General features: G+C 45.9%; 1 protein-coding gene across 1 annotated transcript in view; it reads right to left on the bottom strand.

The window, feature by feature from the left end:
• Positions 1–11,104, bottom strand: part of CACNA1G (calcium voltage-gated channel subunit alpha1 G) — a gene marked incomplete at its 3' end in the record, with an annotated part of 99,475 nt that overhangs the window by 9,759 nt on the left and 78,612 nt on the right. Inside the window, exons 27-34 of the mRNA XM_029084611.1 lie at positions 10,669–10,820; positions 7,640–7,749; positions 6,457–6,590; positions 5,194–5,264; positions 4,836–4,914; positions 4,635–4,756; positions 3,365–3,718; positions 263–403 (exon numbers count right to left, since the gene is read on the bottom strand). Of these exons, the coding sequence (XP_028940444.1) occupies positions 263–403; positions 3,365–3,718; positions 4,635–4,756; positions 4,836–4,914; positions 5,194–5,264; positions 6,457–6,590; positions 7,640–7,749; positions 10,669–10,820 (1,163 nt within the window). The remainder of the gene's footprint in view (positions 1–262; positions 404–3,364; positions 3,719–4,634; positions 4,757–4,835; positions 4,915–5,193; positions 5,265–6,456; positions 6,591–7,639; positions 7,750–10,668; positions 10,821–11,104) is intronic.

Here is an 11,104-nt window from a genome sequence, read left to right as displayed (position 1 = left end):
ACAACGCTTGTGGAACAATAAATTGCAATGAAATACTTCTTACTGTGTTGAAGAGGGAAACTCAGAACCTGTACTTTTCCTCTCGCATTGATACACAACATCATAAACCAAGATATTATCTCAACTCCCACAGAAAAAGCCAAAATGACTTAAGCTTCAAAATCCCTGTGACTACATTACATAAAGAACTTTAACTCTCTATTAAAGGTCTCAATCAAATTGAGTTTGGATGGAGACTTTGCAGGAAATTAGGAATATTAACCTGGTTCTCAGAGTTGTAATATTCGGGAGCTGGGAGGGCATAATGATGGTACACAGAGCCTGACAGGTTGTCCATCAGCTTCAGCTCTCCTTCCAGAGATTCCTGGATCAGCAGTGATATGGTATCAAACAAGTGCCTTTCCTAGGAGGGGTGGTGTATAGCATGCAGAAAGAGCAAGCCAAAAAGAGAGAGAAAAAAAAGTGAGGGACAGAGACAGAGAGAAAAAAGGACAAGTGTATAAAACCCAACAAACAGAAGGGGGAAAAAAATCAAAATAAAAGGGAGGGAAAAAAAGACAGAAACGTTCAGGGAGAAGAGCAGTAACAGAAACAACGGGACAGGAGAGGAGAGAGAACAGTGCAGTAATATCACGGTGAGCAGTGACAGCTTTCACAGACATTACTAGACACAGGGTCCAGCTGCCCCAGGACCACGGTGCTCCCACTCAGGACCCTCCTTGGGGACAATTCTCACTCTCAGCAAACACGACCAGTTGCTCCTGGGATCTGAGCTGTATAATGGGGCTGGGATAGCAGCACCTTGATACTTGGTGATGTGAACTTCTAAAGGACACCACTGCTGTAAGGTGTCTATACCCATTGTCCATATTTTTGAGCAAGAGGACCTGATACTTGACACCTAAATCCAGAGGGTACATAAATTAAAATAACCTGACTCAAAGAGAAGCTGAGCATCATGTCCTTGAAAGCTGCAGATACCCAGGATAGACACACATCAGGTCATTAATTCATGTGCCAGACATGGGTTGAGGTGCCTTAGTTGCCCTGGCCAACTTCAAACCAGCTGGCTACAACACAGCCAACAGGAGGTTATACAGAGCAGGCTCTGGCTTTTGCAGGCAGCATGGGAACAATTTAAGGGTTGCACCTTTCATGTAGGGAATGGCTACTACATACAATGAAATGAGGACCATCATTACAGTCAAACAGCACACAGTGCGAAAATCCTGGGGAACAGGCAAGCAAAAGAGCATGCTGACCACATGTCCTTGCAGGGTCATGTCCTGGGAATTGTATTCCTCTGCTATCGTGCTCAAGCATCACATTTGTCTTGAAGATTTTGGCTGGGAGAATAAGTAGTCAGAATAAAATCTCACGGAGGTTTTTGAAGCTTCCGTTTGAGTGAAAGAGCAAGAAACACACTCTGGAGATTGTAACTAGAATGAGCCCTTTCCAAAGGCACCTCCAGAGAGGACAGGTTTAAGAGACTGGAGAGCTGAGGGTCTCCTTCTCACTGATTTTCCTTGCAATTTCTTTTTGCCAGTGTGAACACTGATGCAGGACAACAGTGCTGAGGACAGTTTGCCAGTATTCTGCTGAACATGTACAACCGTTGGGACACGAGCTGAACACGAGCAGACAGTGTGCGCTTGCAGCCCAGAAGGCCAACCGTGTCCTGGGCTGCATCAAGAGAAGCGTGTCCAGCAGGTCGAGGGAGGTGATTCTGCCCCTCTACTCCGCTCTTGTAAGGCCCCACCTGGAGTACTGTGTCCAGTTCTGGAGCCCCCAACATAAGAAAGACATGGACCAGTTAGAACAAGTCCAGAGAAGGGCCACCAGGATGATCCGAGGGCTGGAGCACCTCTCCTATGAAGACAGGCTGAAAGAGTTGGGGCTGTTCAGCCTGGAAAAGAGAAGGCTCTGGGGAGATCTTATAGCGGCCTCCCAGTACCTGAAGGGGCTACAAGAAAGCTGGGGAGGGACTTTTCATAAGGGCAACTAATGACAAGACAAGGGGAAATGGGTTTAAGCTGAAAGAGGGGAGGTTTAGATGAGATATTAGGAAGAAGTTCTTCACTGTAAGGGTGGTCAGACACTGGAACAGGTTGCCCAAGGAAGTTGTGGATGCCCCCTCCCTGGAAGTGTTTAAGACCAGGCTGGATGAGGCTTTGAGCAACCTGATCTAGTGGAAGGTGTCCCTGCTGATGGCAGGGCGGTTGGAACTAGATGATCTTTAAGGTCCCTTCCAATCCAAACCATTCTATGATTCTATGATTCTATGTTATTTCTTCTAGAGGACACAATGAGTCTGGATTTCCCCATATTGCCCTGAACTCCTATTTCCTGTGCCAAAGAGCAGCTTTGGACTCCATCTCAGACATCAGTGACTCCTAATGGCACCAGAAATTTCCAGTAGCTTAGGAACTGAAACAAAGCTTAAGTAGGGATTTACTCTCTTTCACCCTTGAATTAAAAATCATAAATGAGTTTTTCATGCATTAGAATACTCATTAGTCCACCCCAAGCAGGGGCCAAGATATGCTGTTGTGAAATCATGATGTAATAAGAGCTAATGAGGTCTGCCTAGAGTTTAACCCAATTTGCCATCAGCTAAGACTAAAAAAAAAAGGCTGGACCATTTTTCTTGTATAATCCCAGTTCAATTCCCTCCCGAAGGACCTGTCTGGGTCTTGACCTCACCTCTCTCATTCCTCAAACTGAGTCTTCATCCAGAAACTGTGCTTTAGAGAGACTTACTGCAGCTCGTAGCAGCTGCCACATTACAGCCCTGCTCCAGCACTGCTCCTGCTGGTGGGAGCTTTGCCACCAGTTCTGATGAGCTCAGGTTTGAGTCCCCTCTGGATTATTCCATTGTTAAAATAATCTTTTCTAATAAGCTTGATTGTGGGGATGGATTTTAAATTGAGGTTACATAAAACAAATTTACTACTTAAGCAAAGATTAGCCAAGTTTTATTCCTCTTTTATGTTGTGGTTCATGGTCTGCATTAGAAAAGCAAACACATTATGCTCATCATTCTGCTATCAGAAAGTGCCTAATCCAAACTCTGGATGAGAGCAAATTTGGAGCTGGCTCTGAACTTGGTGGCTTGGGCACATCTCCAGAACAAATTGCAAGCTCTCCACCTCAGAACAGATGCATCAAGGTGGTCTGGAGACCTGCCTAGGGTTTCTTCCCTGGAGCATCAGTTCCCACACCACACAACAAACAGTCAGTAGACAGCGAGGAATACAAGCCCCGGACGTATGGAACACCCACTCCTTCATCACCGACTCGTGCATGTCTTCCCCTAGCAAATACACAGGTCAAGCCCCCTTCACCCTCCAACTGAGATTCTCACCATAGGGTAAACTAATGAGAGCTGAGAGTCCACCTTGATTTGCACGGGATTGGTACATCCTCGGGGGCTCTCAGGTCTCTCTCCACTGGCGCTGCCTGTCCACGCAAAGATGTCCGAGGGGCTGCGTTGGCCAGGGGCGACTGGGGTGATTGTCTTCATTTCCATCTCCAGTTCTGCTTCAAGCTCTGCCTCCTCTTTAGCCTCTTTGTTGCTCTCCTCCAAGTGCTTCATGAGCACGGCAATCACCACGTTCACCAAGACAAACTGGGCGGTCAGCACGAAGGAGACAAAGTAGATGGGTGAAATGACGGTGTTGTAGCAGGTGGACTCCTGGTCACAGTCTCGCAGTGTGTCCTGGAAACAGGAGGGAAATGATGGAGGGATGTGAACAGGTTCCAACCTGGACCTTGGTCTGCTCGCTGGTCATCTGGCTGCAACAAGTCCTCCTTTTGTGCAGAAAGCTGAGAAGATTGGGCAAATTTCATATCTAGAATGGCAAAATACTCACCAGTAAGACCTTACACTTTCTGTGTTAGTCACCACAAGCAAGCTCAGAGGAAATCATCCTTAAGATGTGTGATGACAGACAACAACACCCACTGCTCCTGAAGGAAAGGCTGTTTTACCAGGTTAGAGACCAAATACACAGAAGTGTGGCAGACAGATGCGCGGAAAAGCAGGGTCCAGCTACAACCCATCAGCCATCTCACAGCAGCTGGGCTTGCAGACAGTCTTTCCTCAAGTTCACACCCTGTCATTAAGAGTTTGGCTACCTTACACTCACCACGGGCTACAAACGGACAGAGAAGTGATTTCTTCAGACTAGCTAGCACCCTGTGTATTCACAGACCAGATTTCTTCACAGCAGCATGCCTCTCTGGCTGTCCCCTAAGAGAGACTTTCTTCAGAAACCTGGGTTTTCCCAGAAAAAAACCCCAACAAATTAATACCAAAACCAATAGCAATAGTAACTGGAGATTTAAGGAAAAAAATAAAACCAACATATGTTACTGAGCTGAACTTGTGCTACTTGAGGCCCTTTATTTTTCCCCTTCTTTTTAAGTTGTTCTCTCAGCCTGCAACCACAGGGACTGCATTGCTGGGAGGAGGGAATAGAAATGTTAGAGACTTCACCCAATGCACGAATGAAAAGTTCAACTCACTGCAGGACGTGAGTGTCCTGGCTGAGCATGGTTACCAGTTTGGAGCAGAGTGGACAGATTCTAATTAAGCAATTATAGGCAATACTCATTTTTCATGGGTCTCCTACCTTCATTATCCCATTCCAGTTGTCTCCTGTGGATACTCGGAAGAGAGTCAGAAAGGCCATCCCAAAGTTTCTGAAGGTGGCGTGCCGTCCCAGCCCCTCGCAGGGGTGCGTGTCGTCACACTCTGTGGGACCAAGCACAACCATGAGATCCCCCCACTCACACACCGCTCCCACCCCTTCCACCAGCACAGGAAGACTCACCAAGGTCTCCAAACAGCTCCACTCCAAGAGCTGCAAATATGAAAAACAACAACATGAAGAGAAGACCCAGATTCCCCACCTGGAAAGAGAAAAAGAAATGGGGGAAAAAGACACACAAAAAAAGAACATTCATTGATTCTTTTTGTTCCAGACCTGTTTCTTGCTGTATTCTTTAATCCAAAACTTAAATTGCTTCAGGGGAAAAATGACCTCAATGTGAGGACAGAATCTCAGACTGTGCTTCGGAAGGGAAATGTGATTCTCTAATGACAGTAAAGATAAAATGATTAGCATTCCTCTGCAATAGGAAATTAGCTCCGGGCCAGAGGAGATCTGGTTTGATATGGCAGTGGGTTACCTGCGGCAGTGCTTGCATCACGGTGTCCAGCAGGGCTCTCATCCCTACAGCCATCTTCAGCAACTTCAACACTGCGGAAAACACGTTCGTAATATGGTAACGGCAGCGTTAGCACGGAGGCACAAACTCAGTCCCTCTCCCAGGAGCCACAGATTATAGGAAGAGAAATGTGAAATCATGTCAAGTGTTCTCCATTAGATGCTACAGTCCCTGGACATTTTACATCGCTCCCAGTTGCCTGGATACTATTAAAATCCCGTGAATAGCAGCATCACCTGTCCTGAGACTTGGAGAAAGTGTTATCCCTCTGCCTGGCTTTTCCATTCCCCACTTTATCTGTGTCGGACCCATCTCCTTCTTCCTTTGGTTATCGTGAGCAGTTACTTTCCCAGCCCTGGGGCTACTTTCTCACTTCCATAGGCTACCCACTTTCATACATGATTCACTGAGGAGCTGATTTACACATCTCTTCCAGAAGGCTGCATTTCCAATTGGAAACTGCATGTATTTTTAATTCTGAAAGGGATCCAATACACAGGAAAAACACTTTTTTTTTTTCCCCCTTGAGACACAGCAGCATTTCATTTCTCCTCCAGTTCCTTCTTTGGTTAGATGAGGGCTGCAATCAGAGCAATTATGCCTCAGAACACAACACTGCCCTTCAGGAGGGCCTGGGAGTATTTTATTAAGGGTCTGAGCACTCACATTTTACATCTTCATCGTTTGGCCCTGCGAGCTCCCTGCCTGAAAAATCAGGCCCTGAAGAAGCTGGCTTCCCAACTTGGGTACGTGTCGTTACAAGTCTGAGGGGACAGATGGATGCAGAGTGACAAGGCATGCTTTGTCACCGAGTGGTGAGATATAAAGTCCCATGGGAAATTAAATTTATTAGATGCTTGTCTTTTAAAGCCAACATACTCAAGCTTGTGTTCTCTAATCCCTGTTAGAGATGACTTTGATTTGACTGGTATTTTTTTTTTTCAGGTACATCTCTGAGAGTTACAGTCACAGCTATTTGTCCTTTATTTCTAAGCTACCAGCCTTCAAGTCTTAAGATAGAAACACACGGTCAGTTGGCTCAGCTTTTTGGCTCCTCACAAGTATTTTCCCCCATTGTTCTTTTATTTGTTTACACCCTGTTGATGCCAGAACTATGCACATCATGATGGGGATGTGCCCCAGAACCATTTCCCAACACTTAATTCTCTCCTGGAGGGCACCCTGCACCTCAAACTCAAGTCAATTCTGCTTTATTCGTCTCACCTCGAGCAATCCTGAGAACCCTCATGATTCGGATAATAGTGGGGTTAATTGGTAGTGAAGCGTTCACCTCGATCTCTTCCAAAGTGATGCCCATGATAGACAGCAGCACGATTGCCAGATCTAATTGGTTCCATCTGGAGACAACACAAAATGCAGTTTAACATCTACTAAGAAGCTGGCAAGGGGAGGTAGCTCATTTCACATGAATTCCAGTCATTTCAATGGTTCTAGCACTCAAATGAATCTGCAGCATTTTTCTGAGGGTATTATACAAAAGCAGTTATGTTATGAAATCATTATAACTAATGCATCTCATTAGGAAATCAGCCAATTCCAAAGATATTCTTGACTGAGGAGAAACAGAAACAAAAGCTGGGCAGTTTTCTACCCCAAGGCTGCAGACCTCAGGGGAGATGCTGCGGTATCTGTCTGTCCACTTCTAGACATGACACGCGTGGACCTCAGTGTGAGATCTGCCGTAGGAAGAACCAGACACTGTGTCCAGACCTTGCAACAAAAATCACATCGGACAAAGGAGAGACCTAAACGATTCATGTCAGGTCAGAGAGAGATGTAATCCCAGCACGGATACCCAGAACTTGGGGAGAGGGGTAGAACCATCCTCTGGCTGCTGAAGGGCTTGTGTCAAGTCCTGCTCAGTGCCGGTGCTCTTGGTGTTAACATTGAAGGAGGCAAAAATGGGAGGAGAAAGATTCATCAAGGACATAAAATCTGTATTTGTGAGGTAAAAGAGTGAAAATTCAGAAAAAGAAGCAATTTCATCTGCTGCTCTGCATCTGCATAAAAAGAGCTCCCTCTTCATTTCCACTCAGGACCAGATTCTCTCTCTTGGCATAAACTTTGTCACTTTCCCATGTTCTGTTGATTATATGGACATGCAACTGGTGTGAGAAGAGAACCAGCCTCTCGGTGTGAGACTTGCTCCTACTTTGTCCGCTGCCACGGGTCAAAGTGGAGCAATCACACTCCTTGGCATGCGCGATCCCTTCTCCAACTCGCATCCCAAGCCTCCACCTACCAAGGTTTCAGTCACACCAAAAAGCATTTACATGTGTCAAACTGACATCACTGGGAAGAGCACCGGGGTCCAGGACACTGAATTTGGGCAGCTGTCTCCAGAAACCTGCTTCTGCCCCCACACTCAAGACAGAGCTTTTGTTACCTGTCTTGGAAGAAGCGACGAAACCCAAAGGCGATAAGCTTGAAAACAGACTCCAGGACAAAGATAACGGTGAAGATGTAATTGCAAATCTTCAGGGCTTCATCAAGAACCTGGGATGTGGACACAGCACCAAGGTTAGATGCTCGCCCTGCTGAGGGGCTTTGCTGCCCTCAAACCTGCCCTCCTCCTCTTTCACCAGTTACTCATTTCCAAACTACAGACAAAAGGTTCCAACCATGGGCTCTCTCGATGACAAATGCCCCAGGGAAAAGTCCCAGTACTTCAGGGAGTGCACAGACTGCATTTCTGCCTGGCCTCACCCCAGCTGATACGATGCTGACACAAACCCAAGGCACAACTCAAACCCCACGGCAGGAACACAGGCCCAGCTGGGATCGCCTGGGTGAGTGCTAAGAGCTGCTGCATTTGCAGGTGGCAGCAGCACAAAACCCGCCGTGCTGTCAGCAGAAAGCTGAATTTCATCCCACTTGCTTGTTTGTGCACTGCTGCAAGAGCTGTGGGCTGGCTGGGACTCTGCAAGCAGTGGCCAAATAGCTTCTTTGTGACAGCCTGTCATCTACTCCTCAAAGACTGCTTTTGGCAAGGAGTCACTCTCTCACTCTCTCCCCCCAGGGAGTAGGGGAGAGAATCAGAAGGGTATTAAGTGAAAAAAACTTCATGGGTTAAGATAAAAACAATTTACTAATTGAAATAAAATAGTAATAATAATAACAACAGTAATAATAGAATGTGCAAATGAGTGATGCACAGTGCAGCTGCTCACGACCTGCTGACTGATGCCCACAGCCTGCCCCCAGCCAGCAATCCTGGAGCACAGACAGTCCCGAAACCGAAACTGCAATCCCAGGAGAGCGAGCCCAAGTGATCCCCAAGAGGATGACCTCACTTTCCGGTCAACCCTAGTTAACATACTGAACATGATGTTATATGATATGGAATATCTCATTGGCATATGCAAATGCCAGTTTTGCTAATTACTACACTTCCCCCTCCCAGTCCTTTGCCTCTGCACACTAGCAAAAAACACGATGACCTTGGATGAGCAGAAACTAATAACATTAGTAACTTATCAACATTCTTCTCATAACAAATCCCACACTGAAACCAAAGCACAGCTATTCTAGCTACTAAGAAGAAAATTAACTCTATCCTAGAGAAACCAAGACAAGATGTCACAGTCTGGCCATTAACTATAGGCTGGGACATCCTGGCTGGGACAATTCCTGCACAGCCATGCATTAAGCCACATCAGAGATTATTTCATCCCAAAAGTCCTGCTTGTGAAGAAGCACTGTGGTAAATAACATACATCAAATGGGATGGTAATAACTGTGTCCAGGGCACTGTTAGGGAATGTGGGAGATGGCAACAGAGTGCTCTCAGACCAAAAATAAGACTTGCTGATCCCCAGGTGGGAGAAATCACAGTGGAGGGAATTTAAGCCAGGCACTCTGCCTTCATGCTACAGTTCAGTTTCAAGCATGCATGGATGAAAACCACCTCACCTGCCCTAGAAGTACAAGCCCAGCCACCAAAGGAAGCTGTGGCTCTGATCGAGCCTCCCTGTCGTACTGCAGAGGACTTGGGCTCTGCCAGCGAACCAGTATATTGATTTGGCAAAAGCAGATTTTTCCCAGTAGCTCTTTGCTCGAACCACCTCTATGCACACGGCAGCCCGTCCTCTCTACAGGCAGCTGCAGCATCTCCAGTTGGGATCCCACCCATAGGGCATCCCAGAGCATCCCACCACCAAACCCTTTCAGCACCAACATGCCAAGCAATCGTTAGTTTGGCTATAAAGCTCTCTGGTACATTTAGCTTTTTAAATATCCGCAGGATCCCAGTCATCAGCCACCCAGACCAAAGTGATTTTGGGGCCCTGATTCAGCAAGACTCTCAAGCATGTGCATGGCTCTAACGGTGCTGTCATCTCAGCACAGCCCAAGCTTGGAGTTATTACCCAGATGCTGCATACCAGAGGCTTAGAGACAAAATGTTATTTTCCTAAAGTAAATTAAAAACAAAAGCCTGCCCAACATTTTTATAATACAAGAGAAAATGTAGCTGCAAAGCGACTGCGGTAAGACGCACGCCCTAGAGCGATTCCAATACAGGCTCCTTAGCCAACAACCTTTTTCATCACCAAATGACTGAATCATGCAATGAGCCTTCCAGGGTATTTAAAGGTGACTTGAACAGAAAAAATAAATTGGGCTTGTGCCCTTTCACTTTTTGGCTTCTTTATGATAGGCTGGAGGATATTTCCCCCCTCGCTTTCATGTCTTAGTTGTTTGGGTTTTTTACATTAAGTATTCCAGTCCTGTCTAGTCTTAAAGAATATTTCCTCCTATTGTGTGTTATATTTATTCATTCTGAAAGTGGCTAATAAAAATAAGTACAAGTTATATGGCAAAGGCAGCTATTTCCATTTCATTCTTACGCACAAGAGACTTGACATCCCAGGACAGGCTGGTTTTATTTTCAGAGTATGACAAACACCCAGGAACTTAGTGCACTAATATATTAAAATGTATTTTAAAGACCAGCATGGAATCCAGTGCCTGTGAAAACCGGGCCCTATGGGACACTGGGGATTTAGAAGAAACTTTGCAAAAAAGAAACATTTCACAGATTCTACTATCCTTTTTCCTTTTTCTCCCTTTTTTGGTGGAAAACCTAAGTCAAATGGAAGATTTCAATGATGATCTCATCTAGCAAATGAAACAAACCTGTTCCCATCCCCATTTTCAAAGCAATCCATTAGAACTTAACTAGAAAGGAGAGGTGCAACAGGGTCTAGGTACCAAAAGCCATGGTTAGAGCTGGAAGCCAGATGAAGGATGGGTATATACATGGGTATATAACCATATATGTATATGGGTCTAGCAGCAAAACTGGCCTTAACTCTGCCCATCAGCACATCCCACCATGGCTGAGCAACTCCTCAACTGAGGAGCTGAGTTGCTCTCAACTGAGCAATGCTTTTTCCCCCCTCTCTATCTCAGTACCTTTGGCTGCTGGTAGTGCTCCATGGCCATGGTGATCACGTTGAGGCCGATCACTCCAGTGATGAACAAGTCCAGATAGTGGCTGGTGCACATCTGGTGGATCAGGAGGCGGAAGCGGGAGTAATCCGAATAGTAGGGCTTACACTGAGCTTCTGCAGCGGGGAGGAGGAGAGTGGAGAGGCACATCAAGTCATTTCTCTGCCTCTTTCTGAAGTCAATGCACCCTCACTTTCCAACTCCAAAGATGATAAATTCTAGACCGATTACAGCAACATGCTGTCTTTTTTAAAAATTTTCTTTTCATTTTTTTTCTTGCTGGCATGTTACCATTTTTAATACACAGCAGGGCTCCCATCATCTTACATCCGTTAAACATCTTCAGTGGGACATGCGCTATACTCAGCCTTATAACATCAGGGATGAGGTGAGCTGGGAC

Source organism: Antrostomus carolinensis, unplaced genomic scaffold (assembly GCF_000700745.2).
Source record: "Antrostomus carolinensis isolate BGI_N321 unplaced genomic scaffold, ASM70074v2 scaffold17354, whole genome shotgun sequence".
In the NCBI taxonomy this organism is placed as follows: Eukaryota; Metazoa; Chordata; class Aves; order Caprimulgiformes; family Caprimulgidae; genus Antrostomus; species Antrostomus carolinensis.
The sequence above is the reverse complement of the archived record's forward strand: the minus strand, read 5'-3'. Positions and strand labels throughout refer to the sequence as shown.